Source organism: Glandiceps talaboti, chromosome 21 (genome assembly GCF_964340395.1).
Source record: "Glandiceps talaboti chromosome 21, keGlaTala1.1, whole genome shotgun sequence".
Lineage (NCBI taxonomy): Eukaryota > Metazoa > Hemichordata > Enteropneusta > Spengelidae > Glandiceps > Glandiceps talaboti.
In genome coordinates this window covers 4194539-4219831 of record NC_135569.1, presented here as the reverse complement: position 1 = coordinate 4219831, position 25293 = coordinate 4194539, and the positions used below count along the sequence as shown (strand labels likewise).

Sequence of the window (25293 nt, the reverse complement as noted above, 5' to 3'; positions counted from 1 at the left end):
ATGGGTTTCCAATTCAGTTGGACAGCTATCCTTAATAAACTTTTACGCAGGAAAGCCTTCGATTCGAGTGTAGACACCGCTAATGTCCCAATTGCGGGGAAATTATCCAAATGTTTATCTACTTTCGATTTGGTGTCCTTGGGTGTTGGCAGTTGTATCGGAACTGGTATGTATGTGGTGTCGGGATTAGTTGCAAGGAATATGGCTGGTCCTGCTGTCATTCTGTCTTTCATGATTGCGGCCCTAGCTTCTATATTATCAGGTAAGTTTGCTCTTATCATTTATTCACAACATTGTCTATAACAAACCAATTTACGCTACCTGAAATATTACTCAGATAGCTAGGAGATCAAAGCCTACAAATTTCCATGGCATCTTGGTCTGAAATCGTTGACTGCTCAAAACTAAAATTATGTTCCCCAAGCTAAACAACTCGACACAGAATCAAATTAGAAGCTGGACAGGGTACAGATAAATATCACAACCTGGTAAAAGTCTTCTTTTTTTTCTTTTTTTTTAAATTCTCATATTCTCTTGTTTTTCTTAATTTCTTACTTTGGTGTGTCGCTGTTCTACGATTATCTCATCAAAGGCTAAAGTCTGTTGCTATTAGGGGGCCTTGTCATTACGAGTTGAAGACGATTGTGATAACATCCTTCTGTAACGTGTATTTTCTGGCTGACTAAATAAAAACATTGGAGAATAACACGATCATATATGCACAAGCATAATTCAAGAAAAATGGGGGAATCTGGCAATTCTGAATATTGTGACTCATATTTCGCAGAACCAATGACGTAATCGCACGTTGTAGTGACATACAACGACGTTGTGACGTAGAACGCATCGGTATAAATGGCGATGTAAATGAACTTATGAACTTGGAAGATATTTAACACCTACGTGAAAATGGTTGTACAGCATATCCCAGAGAAAATAAACTGTGAATGCAGTCAATGTAAACAGAAAAAATTACAGATAAGCAATGCATTTAACTAATCAGTGCAACTCTTAGGCTGGCATGATTTCGAAAATCTAATTTTCTAAATGTAAAAATGCCTGAAGATATCTTCTAGTTCAATGTACGACGTTCAGCTGAACGCAGTTAATGGTTACATTGAATAGCCCTAAATTGTAAATTGATCAAAAAAAACATTGATGAATAGCCGTCTGTTTCGACATGCAGAAAGCCATTTTGAAAAAAGGAAATGACAAGTACGGTAATAGTTTGAATAGCTATTCCCAGATTGTAATTTAGTCGCCACAATAATTCAATATCATGAGGTAGGCATAGCAATTTACTGCTTCAATGTTCTTGTGGAAAGTCATCAAATTGACGCATGCGTAAAGGTCGCATTAAACCCGTCTAAACTGAACGCCAAAAAATACAATAAATTTAAGCATTCTGATTGTTGCTCTTACACGCCGTCTGAACATGCAATTGCAAGTGCACTGAAGTGTGAATGAAAGCAGACAGTGCCCTCACGTCATAGAATTTCAAACTATCTTTTATAATAGAGAAATCAACTCGATGCAAAGAAATGCCACTCACTTTTATTTCAGCAGATGCATAAACAATATATGAAATGGCATTATAAATGGAATTCAACGCTAACAAGTATTTGATTTGACAGATTCTAAGCCACAACGAGATGATCAACATATCATTTAATTGGTAAATGTATTAAAACATTCAAATTGGTTTGTATATACTATATACAAGTATTACACAATCATAACTATCAGATATATGTGTCAAGTTATCATTATAATTATTTAAATTATGAGCTACCCTTACGATATATCTCCCAATTATGTCATTCCATATAAATGCAAATTAGTGCAATATATCAACTCACAATCCTCATATCTATAAGATAAATAAGTCATGGAATCATCTATATATATATATATTATATATATATATATATATATATATATATATATATATATATATATATATATATATATAGTTTTGTATATATATAAATAGTTATGCACAACCAAGAAAGAGTTCCAGTACTACCAAAACTATATATATATATATATATATATATATATATATATATATATATATATATATATATATATATATATATATATATATATATATATATATATATATACACATCCCATACTTATTCCGTAGCCAAGTGACCTTCATTATGACGATACATACTTACACAGAGAAGCTGTTTGAATTTCAAGAATTATTCTACTCGACTTCTTCATTAGATTTCAATCAAATGCATTGTATCTGTAGGTGTGTAAATGAAAGTCGGGGCTAGACTTTTGGACGTCCTGCTTTGTAGAATGTTAAAAATGCTGAAAAAGTCACTGTAAGTCTCAGGGAACGTAGGCGGGCTTATCATATTTCAGGAAACGTTTTCAGCTAATGTATACATTTAGTCAGTGCATTTGCAATCATATAGAATCGGAGTCTTCATCTACAAGCTAATGTCATTTTAGTCGTACGCATTAAAAGATCATTTTTGGATTTGTGGCATTCTGTGCCAATTGTTTTACGTGGGTGTTGATTAACAGCTTTACATGACAGGCTTGGGAAGGAGTGTGTGTTTACGTAAATCAAGCTGATGAATTCGAACCTCTACAGGAGAGGTTTTGAAGGACCTTCCTTTTCTTAGAAATTTGACATTATTTGAAAAATGTGTCAGTAATATCACTTCAGAAGAATACTTTTTTAATTCATTGTGATTGTTTCGGCACATGAAGATCAGAGATGAGTTTTGACTTTGACGGCGAATCGAATACATGTGATTACGTGTCCCATGTACTTGCATACTTCCTCCCCCCCCCCCCATACACACACTCTCAGGTATCGACAACCAAATTAGCATATCTCGCAAATCAATTATTAACCATAAAACATTTTTGTTTCACTTTCTCTGAAAAGCCACCATCTCAATATACATAGTCATATACATGTACTTATTATTCAGAAGGTAAAAGACAGATATTAAGAATTGTCAATCCGTTATTCTTGACATTCTTCTTAGCCTCCGTAGAGAGATAGGTGGTTGAACTTACACGCTTTCTCTCGCACAGCCTGTTAAGTCAGTATTCAAAATAAGTAATTTTCAATACCATGTGGAGAAGCTGATTGGTTGAATAAGTCACATGATGCATATATCATGATGTCTATTGATAGTGTTACGGTACCTGGTGTGATCTAGCTAGCTTCATGCGGATATATATTTGATCTGTAAAGATACCCCCAAAATTCAACAGCTGATATTCTAATTTTATGATTTTTCAAACGATTTGTATATAAAAAGACGTAGCCAAAAATACTAGATTGTAATCGCCGAATTCGCAGGCTGTGTGGAGAAAATGCTTAGAAAATATGGGGATTTCTATTAAACCCTTCATTATTATAGAATAATGATAGATAAGTATAATCATCGTTTCTGCAAGTCAGACACGGTCAGCTATTGCTGAGCATGTACAGCTGTTGCAAGATGGATGAATGTACTAATCAGTGTGTAGATAACTGTATTACTGCAGTGGGCTACTAGCTGTTCAGGGAGATAACGTTTGAACAAGGAACTCAATTTGCTCCGGGGTGTAAAGATATCTGTAACTAGCATCATATGTATGATAGCATATATGTATGTATGCATGTATGCATGTATGTATGTATGTATGTATGTATGTATGTATGTATGTATGTATGTATGTCCTAGAATGAAGGAAATGTTTACGTCATGTTTGGTCTTAAGCAAGTTAGACTAATATATAGTAGGAAATCCTATACTATCTATTTTGAGAGTAACTAGACAGTTACCATGGAAACGTGGAAGGCTATGTTCAGAAGCTTAGCATCGTCGATATATTCAAAGGCAGAAAAGTGAAATAAGAAATGAAAACCGTCTGACAGATATTAAAGTAAACAATGTAAAGAATGGTTATATTGACTAGTCTAGGTAGACAAACAGTAATTATATTCTACATTTATATAGTAGTTCTCTTTCATTGTGTGATTTAAACGTTCATTGAACTGGATTTCGAAGCCTACAAATCAATAATGCCCTCTTAGACTCATAAATTATCCGATCGATAATTGAATATAGTAAGTTTACTCAAGGTATTGGCAGCCTGAAGAGCTATGGAAAGGGGTTAGGCAGAAAAACGATCTAGTTATCGTTACGTCACAATTTATTCTGCATACATTAATATTCCCCGAGCAGTGATTGGCTCTTGGGAAATCACGTCATTTCAGATGAATGACGTCATATGGTTATGAAGAAATTCCGTAATAATATGGTCATTCGTTGCTTTCGCTGTAATCAATGTGATGTATTTCTGGAACTATTCAATGATGGATGTTGGGTAACATGATTTATTGGCCAGACTATTATCTTATCACTCCATAAGTTGACTGTATTTCCTCGAATGTTTCTCCTCGCAACTAGGAAAGACATATAGCAGTTAACCAACATGTATAAATGAATAATTACGATTTTCCCACACAGGTCATTATTTACATTCTCTATGACGTCACATTAGTTCCATGCTTTCAATGCACTCTAAATGTCGAAATGAAGAGACTGCGATCGGTATGGGTTCTTTTAGTCGTACATATTAGCGTCTGAAAGGTGTCGCTCATGCAGTAATGGTTCATTTGGCGCCATTATTTTAGTCTTCTTCTACCGATTGTTTCGCTTGAAAATCAAGATAGCAAGCATTGTACATAGTCTTTCTAGAGTTGCTGCTCAAAAATCACTGTAAATTTAAATTTTGTGTTACATAAAAAAAATAAACCCCCTTTTTAAGACAATAACTTTGTCAGTCCATATTTTTGTATGCAGAAATGAGTGCCTGATCTTGCTGATTGATCTAACAAAATAAACTAAACAAAATAGTTAATACCGTTATTGATGTTTAAGAAATATGCTACAACTGCTTCTAGTTATTAAAGACTCCAGTGACAAACTTGCAACCAAGGGCCAGATTTCAAATTTATTCTGTGTTTAATATTTTGTTTGATGCGCAGAATTGAACATTTCAATCCTCTAAATTAAACATTATGTTTAATCGCCGTTCGTAACTATATACGGTCTGTCAGATCTGTAGCATAACCCTAGTGTCCTGCATTGGCAAGTTATTGTATGTGTGCGACCATGTACATACATACATACATACATACATACATACATACATACATACAATGTTAATTATGTACAAGTATTTGCTTGATTTGTATGCATGGATGGCTCCATGGTAGTTCCAGAGTATAATAACAATTTTCCATCTAATAAATCATACTTATCAGGGATCATTTGGAATTTTCTAACAACAATCTGTGAAAAGTCATAATCCTGTTGGAGGTCGACTGCATCGTAATTCTTGCTCTCGCCAAATCAATCAGGTAGTCGTGTATGTGTGTATCATTCACGATTGAGGAATTCCCTTGGGAAATTATACAACAGGAAAAAGAAACCACAGCTGAGCAATCCCGTAGTCTTATTATCATTCGCCAATTGCCCATGGAAGTCAGTTTAGCGAAAATCGTGTTGTATGAGGTCAAAAGGGCTAAGTTTAGTAAGAGGAGTTTTAAATGACCTACTTCATGCTTTCATCATAAGCTACATTTTTGTCATGTTCATATTGCTATATATAATGATCACGTGACCACACTCGTCTTTTCTATAGACACATTTACCTTGGTTTACTAGTCTTTATTGCAGAGTGGGTGGCGGACGTGTCATGCTTTCTCTCCACTCCGCCTGTGAACTCAGTAATTCAAATTCAGTATTTTTCACGGACACTGTGCGTAGAAGATGATTTGTTGATTGGGTCACGTGGTGTCAGTGTTATACTGCTTGTGTCAAGTTACCGGATGTGACCTCATTGGACATATATACGGAAATGTAACCTTAAGTTTTACATACACCTTAGATCGTCAACATGTGATATGCTTATTCCAGCCGCTTGTTCTCAAGGTTGCAGATAGTGACTAAAATATTCAAATTTGAATTGCTGAATTCGTAGGCAGCATGGAGAGAACGCATACCAGGTTGACCATCCAGCATGCTAAAGGCCCTTTGTCGGTGTTCCTGACAGTTACAGTATTTTCAATATGGTGTACACACACCTGTGACCATATTTATCCTTTATCATCAAGAACACAAATCACTGAATATTCATGTGAAAGTGTCAATTCATGTAATATTTAAAATGTTGACCTCAATAAATGTGCACTTATTCTCTTAAAAAAATCAATCATTTGTTGAAATAAATACCCAAAGGAAAATATTGGAGATGATGTGTTTAGTACTACAGACGTTGACAATTAATTTCACATTTTGATATTACCTCTTAAAAAATAATATTTAACTTGTTATTTCTTTACAACTAAGGAACTGAGTAAGAGTTAGTAATCTTGAGCAAATTGAACGATTTAAAAGAAATACCTGTACGAGCAAAATAGAAATCAAGTTTGGCTTATTTTGTTTCCCATTTTAAAAGCTTTAAAAATCAGTAAAGGTTAAATTTCATTACTTGACTATGTTTATATTTTGCAAATTTATCGATAATAGTATAATTGACAAATTATATACATGTATATGCTTCGAAAACTTGCACTGGATTGGATTTAAATATTTGTTGTTTATTTAATCGCGATTCATCGTCATTTTACGGGTCACACACAATTTTTTGAAATAAAGGTCAAACTAATCTTAAAATCAAACCACGTTAGAATTCAAAATGGCCGGAAACCCCTTTGTTAATTCAGTGATTTATTGAAAGATTGACATCGATTTCCCGAACTCTCACATTTTGTTTTTATTATTTCAAAAGCATAAGGAACAGGCTTTCGAATGACAAGATTTCTCGAGAATTGAAAAGCTTCGATTTTAAGGCAGATTGTTCTCGAGAGGCATTATAGTTAATTATTCAAAAGTCTTACATCGATCTTTCAGAATACTTCCACGTCAATAATATTAATGACATTGCATGGTCAACCATTCAACACAAGTTACGCATAGGGAATTAGTTATCCCTTTTTCTTTATTTATTCAAATTCCGGCTGATTACCCGGGTGAAAAAAGGAAGCCTTTGATCTTCGCTATGTGGGCGGGTATCACTTAGATGAATTCAGTAATATAAAAGATCGCAAGGTGATATTTAGCACAACGAATTGCCTTATACTCCTACACAGCACTGTAATCAATTCTATTCAAGCTTATCTTGTCCATCGACAAGAATTTTCTCGTGTTCTATAGCTTAATTGTGACCTTTAAAAATCCTACAGTCATCCTGCTGAGATTGATCTCTACGTTACTTGGTCGGGTGATTGCACTGATATATTTAGTATCAAATGGGAACAATATCATAGTGTAAGGGATGTTACTGTTTAAGTTCTGTCTGTCTCTGTCTCTGTCTGCCTGTTTGTCTGTCTGTCTGTCTGTCTGTCTGTCTGTCTCTCTTTCTCTCTCTCTCTCTCTCTCTCTCTCTCTCAGAAAATGGTTCAATTCAGTCTCTCTCTTTCAGAAAGTGGTTGAATTCAGCAAAATATAATATGGGTGACGCAATGTATGAAAATATTTCTAGTGTAATTTTTTCTGATTTGCATAATTGTCATCACCATACATTTTCACACCATAAGCATGATCAAAATAACTTTTTATGATTTTCCATAATGATTTGAAATTTTAACCGCAAATAAGATGACACCGTTTTTATTAAACTCACAAACACATCATCACATGAGTGCTATTGTCAGGAACTAGAAAGTTACATTTGTTTGGATTGCTTTCTTCAGATTTATAATTTGTGCTTGACATCTTTGCGAGAGTTTCATCTGCTTTGTCAGAACACTGAAATGCGAAAAATGTCTTTCTAGCTAGTAGTACTAAATGTAGCATCTTTTAGACTAGTATGAAGAGCAACAACCTCACAAAGGTAATTGCAACAGACGTTCTGTGTCTAATGGATTGAATAAATCAATATGGCGGCATAGTCATCATCTGGAGATGATTGGTGTGTCAACTGCACCTGTCTGATATCCGGATCGAATATTCAGATTACTGGTTTTCAGCTGATTGTACATTCTGCAGTGTGTGATCTTACTGCCGCTGGTCACAGATTAGAAGACATCGAGTGTGTCTGAAGAATCGTCAAACATCCGCCTCTCAACCTGCCTACATATACATGAGGAAAAATATTGGAGTCTACATTGTGTAGAAATTTTACCACTTTTCAACTAAAGTTTATGAATTAATGATTATCATTTCTATAGCACTGGTGTTCAATGAAGTTGAAATGTATAAAAAAAAAAAACAAGTGTGGGGAAGCCAGGATATCTTTCAAGTATACATTTGGCGGGAAAATTCAAAATATATTACAATTACTTCTGGCGGGAAAAACAAGACTGTGCTAAAAGTTTCTATCGGGAAAGACTAGAAACAGACTGTGTTTTGCCTGTTACTTTCGCGTGGTTATTATTGTTTCATTAAGAATTTACTTACATTATTCCAACGGCTAAAGCAGGTTAGCCCATGCCTACAAGTATAGTAGACCTTACAGCAGGAATTCATATATGATAAAACAATAACATAATTTTTTTCTTAGTACCACCATTCGAAATAAAATGACACATTCCAATGCTGCTTCCAAACATTTTTGTGTGTGGAAGTTTGCACACTTATTTCAGTATAGATGGACTCTTAGTTATACACCCTGCCACTTTAGAAACGTCCTTTCAAATCGGTGCTAATTCTGATAATGAGATACTATTACTCCATATGTTTTCGTTCGGCCATGAAAAATGAGAGCGACATAAGGGGCCTTGTCACTTCGAGGCGAAGACGACCATTGACCAGGCCATGTGTTTTTCAGCTGAAGAAGAAAAACATCAGGGAATAATATATCTGCGCAAGCATAATTTATGAAAAACTGGGAAAATTAGGACGTTTTTGAACGTTTTCACTCATATTTAGAGCTCCACAGAACTAAGGACGTAGACACGCATTGTTGTGACGTAGAAAGACCGGGGGTTATATCCCATACTTTTTGTTAGACCGCATTCAATTTGCCTTGCATGAGGTACGATACTCAATTGTCATTTATAGTTACACTACAAACAGTTTAAAGAGTTAATTAGCGAATGATAAATGTAATTTAAGCAAGATAATGTTTTATGTTATCCCCATGGAAACGTTATGCTTATAATTATCCCAATTAAGAAAGCAATAATTGAATATCACAAAATAGGAAAATATGTCTGCCACACATTTACTCCACTTAGCGTTGCAGACGTGCCTTTCAAATGACTAAAAGTTGAATATGATCAACATTTGTGAAGTATGTAGACAGATTAATCTCAATTCATGTTTTGTATCCCAAAGACATAGGTAAATTTCTTGACAGATTTGATAAGATTGATACTCGTGTATTCGAATTTGTGTATTCCTGTCATATTTGGAGGTAGCGTTCACTTTGATCAATTGTAAAAGGGGTGGTCTGCCTGTCGTTTTCGGAGGTAGTTCTTAGTTTAATTGATCAATGTAAAAGGGGTGGTAAGCCTTTTCTCTTTGGCTTTCTATCTTGTTTCAGTATTCGGTGAGATGACGCAAACCTCTTCATTCGTGTCAGTCAGTCAGTCAGTCAGTCAGTCAGTCAGTCAGTCAGTTAGTCTGTCATAACTTCACTCAACTACATCGGGAACTGTTTTACTTCTAAAAGTGAAAACCTCACAGACATAATAAAAAAATATAAACTGCCTTCCCGCCATGACATCCAAGCAGAAATCATAAAAGAGGTCATACGTTTGTAAGTAAGCAGTCTTGTGACCAAATTCTAGGGATGTGATTTAAGACCAAAGCCAAAGTAGGTACTGTTTATGACCAGGGTGGAAATAACCTGTCGTATGCAGAACTAACGAGTATGACTACTGCATCATTTATAGGATAACTGTGACAAATATCCATCAACTCAGGAAATCTCCTTCAAAAGCCTATTTTAATGAATAGTTCTTGCCATCTTGACGAGACTTGTATATGATAATGGTGTGTCGACACAATTCATCAGATTCAATGAAAATTCATAATATTTCAAGCTGTTTCTAACTTCCGTTGATCAAACATTTCACCTAATATAGGTTCAGCAATATTTGAAACACTGGGGGTTGTAATGTGCTTTGGGGTCAAATCTCTCTATACTTAGATATATGAAAGCTTGTCACTGGACGTTTTGATAATTATAATAAAAGAATTCGGATATTCGCCGTCTTGTTTTCAAGAATGTCGATAATCTTTCATTTTATTTCCTGTAGAGTTAACACAGTCATCGATAGCCATATTGGATTCTAAAATATAAAATGGCTTGATTTTGATTCATTTTAACCCCGGATTTTTGTCTAAATTGTAAATGAGAACGAGTTTGAGTTTTCCTGGTGAAAGTAACAGCAAAAGTTGGAGATTTTCTTTCGAGGCGCACACACTATATTAATTGTGAAATATTCAAACGTTTACTGTTATCTAACTCCTCATCAGGAATTTTCAATTCCTTAGAAGGTAAAAAAATGAAATTAACACCATAGCAACATAGGTTATCCCATCTAAGTCTCCCTGGGTGACATTTCAAATGCAAATCATAGTCTTTCATTGGCAAGTCGATTGACATAATTGATAGCCTGTTTGAAAGGTGCAAATGAAGTATAATCGTCAATTAAGCCTTGCCAACTGTTAGCTTTAAACGTGCTTCCGATAAACACCGAAGCAGGAGACATTTTTCACACTATTATCTCTTCCATAGTGTGATACTACCAAACCAGTAAGATTATAGAGTTTAAATTATATGCCATGATGTTGGTTACGTCATTTACAGTTAGTTTGTGACAAATTTCATTAACAAAATATAAGGTTAGGCACTGATATTTACATGCGCTCTATCAGTGTCTGTAGTTTGTTGTATATAATTCGTAACTAACTTTTGTGAGAGGTAACATACATTGTGCCAACCCACTCATTGAAACTCTATAGTCACTCTGGTTTGGTAGTATTTTAGGCTAATATTTGGAACTAAAACGGAGTCGAAAAAAGGAAATAATCAATCATAATATTTCGAGACGTTTCGGACTTGATAATTTTTTGTGTGTGGATAAATTGCGACTGCAATTTGTTCAACTTTTGTTTTTTTACAGATGGGGGGGGGGGTGTTTTTAGTCAATTCAAATATTATTTTAAAAGGATCTAAAATGGAATGAAAACGATCGAATTTATCAATTACAAGAACTTAAGACGTTTAAGACATAATTAAAAATGTTCTGACTGCAATTTCTTTGTTTTGTTCTGTTCACAGGAGCATGTGATACTTTAGGCGCGTAGAATATCAAGTGGGCATGAAATCATAAATTAATGACTCATCAAAAACAACACTTTGAGGCTTAATTGAATATAATGACTGCAAGAAAATCATATCCTACGCCACTGTTAATAAATGATGGCCATTTTGAAAAGCAACTCTGAAATGAATCTTGCCGGCAGTGACGTGTGATACAATGTCAATTAACAAGCATATCCTATGCACTTGTTCATTTCACTGGCATACCTATATTAAATTACTTAATGGCGCACCACATAAATTGTCCATGCGTAGCGTTCCGAATAACACACACCACACTTCGACTAATTAATTGAATTTACTTCTGACCGCCACTCTGCAGTTAACAGTCATATATAAGCCGTTGCTAGGCAAAGGTATAACCTGCATAATTAAATCTCTACGCCGTAAAGTAATCTATCGCGACTAACTCCTAGCTATCAAACTGAAAAGCATGTTTTCACATATTTCTATTCCACAGACAGGAACTCATGTTTGACGACGGAGATGCTCTAATACTAACGTTTAATATTAACATTTATTTACCTATTTAATTAATTACTTCTTACGTTATTGAAAATATTCGAAAGCGCTATACAAGATAAAATACGATAAAACAGATGACAATGGAATATTTCAATCTGACAAGAAGTGATTCAAGAAAGCATAATTAAATATTCAGACATCATACACAGTGGTTACAAGTAATGTTTAAAAAAGCACGTGTTGAGCTCTCTCTTTCTCTGTCTGTCTGTCTGTCTGTCTGTCTGTCTGTCTGTCTGTCTGTCTGTCTCTCTCTCTCTCTCTCTCTCTCTCTCTCTCTCTCTCTCTCTCTCTCTCTCTCTCTCTCTCTCTCTCTCTCTCTCTCTCTCTCTCTCTCTCTCTCTCTCTCTCTCTCTCTCTCCCCCCCCCAAGTTATTTACACATTTCAAATCGTCTGCAATAGAATCCGCCGTCCCCGACCACGGGCGGCAAAAGCCCAATCATTCATCTTAGTAGAATGTCGTGCAATCAAGAGATTGTAAGTGTTTTTTCTAGTATTGTAATTAGAGTATTGTCTATGTTTTGAAAGAAGGCAAATTAGTACAATTGAGTTAAATACGCGGTGACCTGCGCAACAACATTTCTTAAATATCGCTGGTCAATACTTCAAAGGCAGAGCGTGTTTAATAACAATTCGGTGAGTTTCCTTTTCATCAGACATCCATCCAAGGCATACAGAAATACGAAATAATTAAACCCAAGGCGAGTATATGTAGAGAACATTACAATTAAAATATTCATGATTAGGCACCTCAATTCTATTCATATTTGAAATAAAATTAATAATATTCATTTTTCATTAAATGGTAAGAAATACGAGGGCGATCTATTTTTTTAAATGTTAAAGCAATTAATTATCAATTTAAAAAATCAATTCTCATTAATTCTCATTTACATTTTCTTGAGTGAACGACGGTGGATTGATTACACAGTCAGTAATTTACATGTGAACCCATTTACTTTACTATGTCCAGAATAAATGAGAAATGATGATGTCGCTTACAAAATAAACCAAAAGTGGATTTGCAGCATAAAGTTAAATACAAATTAACTCCTGAATATAATATATGTATTATTAAAGTGGTGGGTTGATGGAAAATGGGTAATATTTTGTAATTTTGATAAAAAAATAACTTTACTATGATTTTTTATTTTAAAAAAATAGTCAAATAATGCAGACCAAATTCGTGCACACAATATAGACGTAATATATAATGGTTACTTGCGTCTATCGAAGTTGTGTCACTTCCTGTACGTACAATGACAAACCAGATTTGTGTTTTGTTTCAAGTCAACTTTCAAACTTCAAATTCTGCAAATTTAGTGTTAAAAATATGTGTGATGTAGTTCAATAAAAATATCGTAAGCTTTGTTCTTGTCTAAATATATCATCGTGAGTTCAAACCCATCACAATAATGTTCCTTGACATTCTTCAACATCTTCGGGAACAAGACATAAATAGAACACCTGTCCAGATTTCAAAGCAATTTCCACGTTTTATATTTATGCCTACATATGCACATTCACAGGTAAAATCTAAAAAACAGACGCATATCGGCATTATGAATCAATGTTGTTGGGACAGAAGGCAGACACTGTGCGAAGTGAATAAATTTAAACGAATTACGATACAATATATCCAGTTCAGATTAATGGAAAAAAAAATCAATTTTGGAAGACAACACCAGCACTTTAGAGATATAAGTCTCGAACAGAATGTTATTTTTGAATGCGTTAAAATACAAACGTGTTACTACATTTGTTGCTATGGTAACAATTCATTAAAGTGCATTTGCCTTCATTGAATGTGTATGTCGACGGCTGTCATGTTACTAAGTCGTTGATTAATAGATTTGATTAACTTTTAAATCCCATGCAACCGTCTCGTCACATTTATAATATGTTCACAAGATTTCTCTAGCGGTTTTAGGTATAGGATCGTGATAGTACAGAAGTCAGTCAACCAAAAACAGAACGTGGCGCAGCTGAACAGAAATCTCACTAAAATTCATGTTACTACATTTTATCGTCTGACTCAACAGACTTCTTGCTAACATCGCTACATTTTATCGTCTGGCTAACTTAAAATTGCTACATTTTATCGTCTGGCTAACTCTAAATTGCTACATTTTATCGTCTGGCGCGACAAAAATCCTAGTATACTTGTTATGTGTTAATTCTTTTGAGATGAGGTAGGGAATCACCTTAAAGTAGCCCACGCAAAGAAGGTGTAGCAATATTGATCAATTTTTTGTCGCGCCAGTGAACAAGGTGTAGCAATTTTAGTAAGAAATTGTGTCGAATCATACACATAATTTGGTTTTCTCTACATTTTCTGTACATGGGGATCACGATCGTGCTTATCTCATTTCAAGGCATTTTAAAAGATAGTAATTGAAGATATTCTTGAGAACAATGTCAGTTAAAATATTCGGGTTAACATTCAAGGTGTGTAGTACGTGCAATTTTCAAGGTAATTTAGATGCTGGGGACGCGAGACGCAATCTTTGAAAGATGTCGCCGTAAATCTCAATCACGTTTTACCGCAGTATCGCAACAGTAACGTTTCTTTTCAGTACTACCCTTTCTGCTAATACTGTACGCATTATGGCATTTTCAGGGAACTTCCGATGTGTGAGCTATTTCCTCAATGGTCTTTTCCTGAGATGCATTAATACGTCAGCGTTAAATACATAATGCCTCGCTTATTCCTAGGAATATAATGTCCAGTATTTATAATGCATGATAAAGATTACAAGAAGTGGCAGATGCCCTGAAAACGGGACACTCATCTAGATTTTCTAGATTTGTTTCATTTCGAATATTTGTGTTTAAGCTTTAATAGTAGTTAGATGTCATTTTCTGTGGTCCGTTCAAATTCTGATCTGTAAAACACTTCGCCATTAGTAGTACACTTTATTGACCTTTTCGCCTTTGTGCACACGTTATCACCATCCTTACAAGACGTGAGTGAGAAAATATATGGGTAAATTGCCCTGATTTTTTCACGACGATCATCACTTTTAAAATTAAAATATGTATATACCTATCCGTTTACTTATATTTTTGTTATCTTTCCAGTCTTAAATTAAGGTTTAGATTTGGCAAAGATTTCTGACGACTGAAATTTTGTGCATTATGATTTTGGCTGGAACCGAGATGGATACAATACAGCCACTGTCTCTGTCAGTCGACAACGTCATATTTCGAGGGAACAGAAATGAAGAAAAAAATACATTCAACGTTTCTGAGTCGACAGCGTCATATTTTGGCGGGAACCTACATACAATGTATATATAAAATCTCAAATATATTCAAAATCTCTGCCAACCGGCAACATCGTCTTTCGGCGGGAACCGAGATAAAAATATATATTCGATGTCTCTGTCAGTCGGCAACGTCACATTTTGCAATTTAAAATTTGAAGACAAGACTGCAAGTGTTACATATTTATTCGATACATAGAGTTGCTGACATTAATAACGGTGGCCAATTGGATATTATTATGTATGCCTGTCAGGTATTCGTAATATAATCTAGTTTCCGTAGCAATTGATCAATAAACACAATTGTAACTTGATATTTAAACATGGAAATATCATTACAGTGTATCTCAAAGCAGAACACAGTTTCGGTGATGACATTCACGGGTTTCCTTTCCTTTCTGTATAGGGGTGTGTTACGCTGAGTTCGGCGTTCGTGTACCGAAGACCACGGGATCAGCATATATGTACAGCTATGTCACCGTAGGAGAGTTTGCTGCCTTCATCATTGGTTGGAATCTAATCTTGGAATACTTGATTGGCACAGCAGCCGGCGCAAGCGCACTGAGTAGCTGTTTCGACTCCTTAGTTCATCATAAAATAAGTCATTTCATGCTGGACAATGTTGGAAAATTCGGTATTCACAGTAAGTATAATAATAATATACATATTAATTTGTACATGTCATAAAAGGTCACTATCATTTCAGAAGAAGCCAACACAACACAAGGGAGTGTGGAGAAAGAGGAAAAAGTTTAAAAGAGAGAGGAGAAAACCGCAGGAGTTTTCACAATAACCCAAAGAGAATTTACACTGAACTACACGAATTCAGTGATAAGTATGATTTTTGAACGAGAATTGTTTTTTGCTCTGCTTTCAAAACCTAGCATTAAGGAGGATCACGTCAGGGAATTAAGGAGGTTGGTAAAGACTACTCCAGGGTATATAGATTAAGGATATGCAGTGAACGGTGGACAGTAACCATGGTAACAGTACGACCATATATCATGCGTACATTATGCGAATTACGAAGTTAAAAATATTATGTTCGTGAACGCAAAGAGCTCCCTACATCAACAAAAATATTACACATGGGTGTGATACAACCAAACTCAAATGGCTATAAAGTTTCAATTAGGCAGTAAGAGGTGTTTTTTTTACATATCACACATTTTTTGTTACAAATTACGCAAACAAAAAACAGACACTGATAGCGCACACATGCACATGAAATGTTACATCGTATCTCACTGTGATTACAAATAGACAGTGGGTTATGATTGAATCATCTTTGTTTCATCTAACAGTTATGTTGATTTGTGTTCACAGTGAGATACAATGTATCATTTTATGTGCTTGTTCACAATCAGTATCTAAATTTTGTTTCATTTATTTTGTAACGAAAACTAGTTTGTTAGAGGTAAAAAACCACTGTGCTGTCTAATTGAAGTGCTACAGTCACTCTGGTTTGGTAGTATCTCATCATTCAACACATTAAACAATAGCATGACTGAACTATATGGTGATTAGTGATCCTTTCACAAAGGAACATGGGGGGGGGGTGCAGAAATCCTTGGACAAAATGTTCCAAATTTTCATCACTCTCCAATGCTTTAAGAATCTTCTACTTTTGATTTCAGCTAAATCATATCCAGATCTTCTAGCCTGTGTTATTGTCATAGTAATGACATTAATAGTAACAGCTGGTGTCAAGAAGTCTGTAGGTTTTAACAACGCTCTCAATGCCTTGAACTTGGCCGTCTGGGTATTCATGATTGTGGCCGGTTTATTCTATGTAGATGTTAATAATTGGAGTGAAGGTTTCATGCCATATGGCTTCTCTGGGGTAAGTTCATTATTGAAAAATCAGTATTGGAATTTAGCTTGAATCAATGGTACCATCAACCAATCAGCTTCTATGCATGATATCCATAACACCACTAAATTTGAACTACTGAGTTTGCAAGCTGTATGAAGAGGAAGTTTGAGTGATCGACTATCTAGCTGCTATCGAGACTACACATGGTTCCTAAAATGGTATATTGTCTTTGAATGCCTTCTGCAACAAATCGATGTATATTTCCATCTTCTTCCCGCCTTTTCCATTTTTACACAATACACCTTTCCATTTTCACAGATTATATATCCAAATTATGTTTTCCTTAGATAAAGGTACAAACTCTATTTCTACACACAGGTGCTGACTGGGGCAGCCACATGTTTTTATGCCTTCATCGGCTTTGATATCATTGCCACCACTGGTGAAGAGGCGAGGAATCCAAGCAGATCTATACCAATTGCGATAGTTTTATCATTGTTAATCTGTCTCCTTGGTTACGTCTCTGTCAGTATTATATTAACGCTCATGGTACCTTACGACGACATAAGTCCAGAATCACCTTTATTGGAAATGTTCGTCCAAAATGGTGCATATGCAGCAAAGTATGTAGTAGCCCTTGGTGCTATCTGTGGGTTGACTGTTAGTCTGCTAGGGTCGCTATTTCCAATGCCACGTGTTATCTATGCCATGTCTACTGATGGCCTCCTGTTCAGGTTAGTAGCTAGTCTCTCTTACCCAGACTCACCGCTGAGGGCGCTACTACAAAACGCCCAGATGTCTGGTCTCATATTCACATTTTTGAGCCTCAGCGGTGAGAGTCTGGGTAACAAAGATGAGTTAGTTAGTAGCTACTTCTTATGACAATAGAAGCTAGTTAACCCGTAACAGAATGTTGCTTGGTTCTACAAAAATCTTACTTACAAATATTGCTAAAATGTCTAGCCTAACAAACAGTCAAAGTACAATTGTTAAATTTTAAAATCGCATATCACCTACATGTTGCTTTGGTACGTACAAATTGAGATATTACAAGTAACCACCAGCTATGGTTATATTTCAATGGACAGAGAAACATCATACGCATGCACCGACTGGACGTGACCCCTAGTGATTACTTGTGTTTACATAGTCTCAGTTACCCAGTCTCTTGCCGTTGAGGGATACACCCCCGGGTGTAGCCTTCAAAGGCAAGCGGCTGCAGGCTGGGTAACTGAGACTAGTGCTTACACCATTTATTTACAAATCACTTCCGGTACTAATATTTTTTTAGAAGTCATTTCTCATCTATAGTACCATTTTAATTCACCTTGACCTTACATACCTTTATCCTGTGTGCTTCAACTCTGTAGGTTTATGGATCGGATTAATGACATCACGAAAACACCCGCCATTGCAACCATCTTGTCTGGTTTCATTGCCGCCATTTTAGCCTTACTGATCGGTTTAGCTGATCTTATTGAGATGATGTCCATTGGAACTCTCCTGGCATACACTATCGTGTCCATGTGTGTTCTCATTCTGCGTTACCAACCTCATAAGGACGTAGAGTTTGCTCTGGAGACGACGCTAGATTATTCGACACTGGACGACGGAGATGAAACCATCAAAGAGAAAGAACAACCTGAGGGTATCCCGGATGAAGGTTCCACATTGACTGAAGCTGGTCCTGAGAAACTAATCCCTAAAACTGAATCAGAACAAAGTGATCAACCACTGAAAGCGCGGTATGGCGCTGTTGAACCAGAACCTGACAATTTTAACACCTACTCCGAATCAGATTTTACTCTGTCACGCATGCGTGAATGGTTCTACAAGACGGGGGGTAAATTTCGAAGTTTTCTACGTCTTCCGGATAAAAAACAACAACCAACCATACAAAGTGGAAAACTGGTCACCTACGTTACGCTGTTTCTCTTTTTTGTGATTTTTGTGTTTAATTCGTTGGTCATCTACGCAAGGCCGTTTCTCAAAACAGCTAATGTATGGGCCATCATCCTTCTTTTGATATTTTTAGGTCTTATGATTTATCTCATTTTGAAAATTTACCAACAACCACAAAATCCCGAGAGGTTGAAATTTATGGCGCCTTGTGTGCCAGTTTTACCAATATGTGCAATGTTTATTAATATCTACTTAATGCTGAAATTATCCTATCTGACCTGGGTACGGTTCGCCATCTGGCTGATAGTAGGTAAGTTGTGTCTTTTTTTGTATAGTAGAAAGCACCTCGGAAATAAACTCTTTACACTTTTGCTGTTACTTTGTTCAATAAAACTCCAACATATTCCCGGTTAAAATCACGAAAAAATAGAGGTAATATGTTATCAAAAATAAACTATTTTAGAATCCAATATGGCCGCCGAATAGTGTGTTCATATATGGCAAGAATACCAAGGTGCATTCTACCTTTGATAGATGTATACGGATTCTCTCATATTTTTGTAGACTATTGGTGTCAATTGTTCCAGTATAACTCAATATCCCAATACTGCGGGTGCACACACGCCTTGCAGTCACTTTCGAAAAAGTGTCGTAAGAGGGCGTATCATCATTATACATTAAACAGATATCTGGCAAAAAAGGAAACTTGACAATGGTTTAAAACAACAACGATGGCGATGACGAAGATAAGCCCATCCATCGAAACAAACAAACAAACAAACAAACAAACAAACAAACAAACAAACAAATAAATTATCAGCAACAACAAAAACAAATTAAAGTTAATGTTCCAATATCCACAAATGGCTGAATATATATTTTGTGAATATTTAAAAGCACAAAGTTAAATCATTATGATATTTAGTATTTTTATACATGTACATATTGCGTGCTCAGTTTATTAACCTGCCATTTTCTTCTTGCGCTCGAAACATCTGTAGGTCTAGTCATATATTTTGGTTATGGTATGTGGAATAGTAATATTGAAAGGCGGGTCAGTGACACAAGTAGAGAAACAAAGGATGGGAAAGATGCTTTGATACTGGAAAGTACTTCACCGCAGGTAAATTAAATACAAGAGGACTGAAGATGCATTGGTGTTTCACTTATGAGACACGGTGTTTCTGCACACTCACGCACAGACAGACAGACAGACAGACAGACAGACAGACAGACAGACAGACAGACAGACAGACAGACCACTCGAAATGCAAAAGTAACAATTCTCTAACACTTTTCAATGTTGGGTGACGGATCATGCCGTGTGTGTCAAGAAGCGTTCGCTGTTTGCACGTGAAATTCACCATGGTCAAACCTTTTGGGATACAAAAATACACATATTTTGTAAATTTTTCAGAGATTGTTCTTGCTGCTTTCAAATACGTAAGTTTATTTTCGGTGATCTTTTAACCAATGTAATGTTATCTTTATCAACTGTAGATGACGACTGAGTCGACGATCATACCAGCACATACCGCTCCCCAAGAGAAGCCTCCCTTTGATGCCGACGAAGATGGGTATCAGCCACAACCGTACCAAGAACCGTGAACGGATTTTCCGATGGTAAACGTCGATTTAACCTATCTACGAACACGTGGAGATAAAGGGTGCATGTAGAAAAGTGTCCTTTCATGGTAGATTGTACAAGTATTAAATACTTTAGGAGATCTATCCCTATTCTTATTCCTTACCTAACTTTTGGCTTGTAGCTTTTGTACGGTTGTGTTACACAAATCGAAACCACTTCTGAAAGACCAATTTTTAATAACCATACCGGTAATAGCGCAACCACGGCACGGATTTCGAATGCCCTGATCAGTTTGCACAGGAAAATTTCGATTCACTATAAAAAATGGAAGATTATTAGTCAGTGGTTGACTAGATGATTATATGGTCAAAATAACAATTTCTCTTGTAAGTGAGATGATAGACTAGACTGTAATATACGTCGTGTCATTCCGGTCTCACCGACCGTCTCTAATCCTGCACATCACGTCGATCTTCTCCGTCTTACACTCGATTACCCATACTCTTGCCGTTGTCCCCCCCCCCCCCCAGTTGGTGGGGGAGCCCTCAACGGCAAGAGTCTTGGTAACGGAGACAATCCTCGTCTCGGTTATCCAGACTCTGGCCTCTGGCTGCTCTGCTTACGAGACCTCCCCAACTGGGTGGTTTCGTAGAAGAGCCCCAGCTGTGAGAGCCTGGGTAAGTGAGACTACGATCTTCCAGAATAATGATAGACTGAAAGATCAGCCGTTGTGGGCGCTCTTATCACTGCTATAGGGATGATAGGGACACCCCCAGAGGTAACGTATTTTACAGTCTTTTCACTATCTCGCCTTAGTGACAAGACAATAAAATCTAGCAATGTTAGTTAACTTTTGTTGGGACAGACAACGTTCTGACTTCCACTGCTGTACAGTAACTTTAGATTGACATTTACCACTAAAACAGGGTACAGGTAAAGACATTTTTGACCAACTCTACCCTATCGTATCACCCGCGTATGGACTAGTCTCGGTTACCCAGACTCCCACCGCTGGGGACTCTACTACGAGACCATCGAGACGTCTAGGTGGTCTCGTATTAAGGGTAGTAGAGCGCCAGCGGTGATAGTCTGGGTAACCGCGACTACGAATGGACATGGAGGTACGTATGTACTGAATCATACTGTTCCAGGAAAAACAACTTTTTAAAATAGTTTGCAAGTGCTGCAGTTTTATTTCCATGCTTTCCTGAATGAGTAAGTTTACGTGCCTAATTTGTATCACAGACATAAAGAATGAAATCTATTGTTTGTGCACAATATATATATTGGAAATGTCTTTAGTCTTAAATGTAACCGTGTCTGAAGATGTATTTACATCAAATGTAAGGAAAAAAAGAATTGATCTGATAAAATATCTTTTATGGTCGAAGTAACAGAAGACGTACGTAAGATGTTGTTTATTGAAGTAAACGTGAGAGTGTCACCCATTTCCCACCAGATATGTAAATTTATCTGCATGCATATTGTGACGTCACAGTTGGTTGTCAAGGAAACAAATGTTAATTAAAATATGGCGTCTGCTGTTACTGTAACTAAGTCGTCTGCTACACGATTGGAAATTTGCCACAATACCCCGTTCAATCGGTTACTTAACTGAAATAGTTTCATTTTAATGTTGATGTACAAAGCATAATTGTTGTAGTGGCTGAGAAGAAAGTTTACAGTATCCAGGAACCAGGGTCTGTTATATATTTACAATTTTAGAAAGTATTAGCCTAAATGTAGTAGGCTTATTTATGTTAATTTATCAAAGATAATGACGATACTTGTTGTCGTTAGTCTACATGCTATCCATGGCTTCGAATCTTCTCTCACTTCTAGCTCAAAGAGTTGCTGGCATGAAATTTCAAATTCAAACAATGCCACCCAGTCATTAAGACCAAGACTGTGTTAATCAATCACAGAATTCTGCCCAGTAATAAGTCATTGTTTATTTGGGGCAGTTACACAATGTCCAAAATAATATGGTACATTTGTCACATCAGGATGCTACGTATATGTTGTGTACATCATTCTAACAGTTGTGGGTTTACTCATTTGCATGAACAACCTTTGATTCTTGCAATTGATTTCTCATTGAGCTCGACGGGAGGGGGGAGATCTTGAGATTCGAAGCAAGGATAGCTTGTAGACTATGTTGTCATAGGATTTGTTACAAACAAGCAGATACATGGCATGATCAACGTATGAAATAAAGCCTCTGTAATGTTTAAGATTTGAAATCATGAACACATATATAAAAATCGACACGGAAAGTTAAAGAAAGGGTTTTCTCAAGAGAAACAGTTTTTGAAATCTGTCTAAACTGTAGTGATCGTAATTATCGTTCATGAAGTTATGTTCACCAAGTGAATTGAGTAGAGGAACCGTGTTGTAATTAGTTTTATTTCATATATTCTATTTCTCAACAGATATTTAGATAAGAGAAGACAAAGATATGTACGATTACGAATTTGGACATACCTTATGTTCTTATTTGTTGAATACAACAATTCAATATTATTACAAATTGAATTCCATCCTTTCCAACTCGTTGTAAGGTTCTGGGAAATAATGTGAAAAAGCAACAGAAGATAAAATAAAATGCATAAACCGTCCAACAAAACGTGGCATGCTTTTTTAATCTCCAAGAAAAACTATTTCAAATCATCCAGAACCAAGAGGCGGTCGGTATTTGTCCAGTAGTTTATCAAAGGGAATCTGTCTACATAATTTAGACAAAATGTGTTTCTTACACAAAATATTGTAGATCTAAATTGGCAAATAAGCTTATAATCAGACAGATTATAACTACATAACGGCTTTGTATGTACAAGCTTAGGACCATTATTTGGTTAATATTGACTCTATCCTCCCAACACATCTAGGAAAGTGATGAAGAGTTCGGCATTCAAACTTAAAATTTGATTACTATTTCACATAGCAACAGTTCAACCCATATACTACGAAGTTGTATTGCTGTAAAGCGGGCATCTACCGAAAATGTTTCCCCACTGTGATTGGCTGACCCTGCCTACAAACGCATATTCATTAATATTCATGATATCATGTGGGTATACTGCTTACGTCATCTGACACAGCGAGTAGATTTAAAACCCAGTAAGAATTTGTGTCAGTTTTCTAGCCGATGTTCGGTTTTCTAAGAGAATGCTAAGAGGACATATAGACCACACCAACCATGTTAAGATTCTACGTGTATACATGATTTGTTACGAATATTAGCAGCGTACATAATAGTTTAGGAGTTTGTAGAATGAAGAGTTTATTTTGATATAACTTATTTGACTGAACTATACATATGTAACTGAAATACATGTATGAGAGTAATGCCTCAAATCACAGACAAGTAAGAATAATCTTCTCACTTGTCTGTGCTCAAATGTCGATGGTATTCCTTGACAAAGTGTCAGTTGTCAAAGTTGGTTGTTTGAGTTTATAATATATGAACCTATAGTTAAAAAGCAATACATAAATCAAGAAATTCAGAAGGTCAGCGTCGTACTGTAAACCAATTAGTGCTGTATGTTAATGATTAGTATCGATCTCAGAACACCAAATCACATGAGCTAACCAATCACTGCTCTATTCCAATGATTAATTTGCATATATCGATCTCAGAACAACACGTCATGTGAGCCAACCTATCAGTGCTCTTATTTAATGACTAATTTGAATATATCGATCTCAGAACAACAAATCACATGAGCCAACCAATCAGGGCTCTATTTTAATGACTAATTTACATATATCGATCTCAGAACAACACGTCATGTGAGCAAACCAATCGGTGATTATTTAATTAAAACTTGCATATATCGATCTCAGACCAATCTATCATATGTTCAAATTTCCTAACAGACTTGAAAATAGATCTAACATTTACTTTTAAGTAGTGATAACTACTTGTATATAATTGTAATAATATCCAATATGGTTACTGATATACATTTATGAATATAGAGATTTATAATTTAATTAATTTAGAATAATCTTGAATAGTTGTAAATTAAGTGTACTTCAAAGAAGCCAAATGTGTGTAGCTTTTAACCAATTCATTGTATGTTGGGATAGTATATTCCTGCCCAAGTTGTATAGATAATAATGTTTACATATATCATAACATTGTTGATTCTTGTGTATATGAATTGAATTCTGTAACCTTGTTATTGTTGTAATGTATAGTTTTGTAAATGTCAAATGATGAATTTTGTATAAACGCAATAAAAGTGACATTTGAAATGATGTCTGACTTAGTGAAAATGACAATTACTTGACTCTGACTCGATAAAGCATGCACGTGTTTGGTCTGTGTAGAGGGCAAGATGTGAGGGGGATGAATATACTGCAGTGATTGAAGCTAATTATCATTTTAACACATCATTTCAGACAGCTTTTAGTAATTGGCTTAGACAGTGTCATGTGATATGGACTAGTGACCCATAGTGACCTCAATTTGCATACAGAGGCCAATATTCGTTTTCTATTTTCCCACTTTTTTCAGAAGCATGAGACTGGTCTTACTGCTGATTTCTTTCACTATGGAAAGAATATGTGCCTGTGAATGTGATGTGTTATAAAACACTTATTGCCTTGCTTTATTTGGGCACTAGTAGATGTCATATTACCCCTCATGCTGTTAAGTAGTACATTGTAACTATTTCCCTTGGCTTTCAACCATTGTGTTTACAGACATCTACTAGTGCCTTCATATCCATGCAACAAGTGTATCTCCCATACATAATATGTAATGTGCAAGACAATAAGTTCATGCATTTTCGCAAACTCTACAAAACAGACATGACAGGTTATT

General features: G+C 35.8%; 1 protein-coding gene across 1 annotated transcript; it reads left to right on the top strand.

The window, feature by feature from the left end:
- LOC144451122 (solute carrier family 7 member 14-like) lies at positions 1-24708 on the top strand. Its single transcript, XM_078141893.1, has 7 exons — positions 1-262; positions 15563-15799; positions 16794-16999; positions 17351-17706; positions 18343-19184; positions 19876-19997; positions 20375-24708. Exons 1-7 carry the CDS (start codon positions 1-3, stop codon positions 20480-20482), a joined length of 2133 nt encoding a protein of 710 aa, XP_077998019.1. The 3' UTR covers positions 20483-24708.
- The last annotated feature ends 585 nt before the right edge of the window (positions 24709-25293 follow it).

Excerpts from the sequence above, each read along its gene's own strand:
- LOC144451122 (XM_078141893.1), top strand. The coding sequence starts at position 1 with ATGGGTTTCCAATTCAGTTGGACAGCTATCCTTAATAAACTTTTACGC. Across the intron at positions 17,000-17,350 it reads TGCCATATGGCTTCTCTGGG|GTGCTGACTGGGGCAGCCAC; the intron begins GTAAGTTCATTA and ends TTCTACACACAG. Across the intron at positions 17,707-18,342 it reads ACTGATGGCCTCCTGTTCAG|GTTTATGGATCGGATTAATG; the intron begins GTTAGTAGCTAG and ends TCAACTCTGTAG.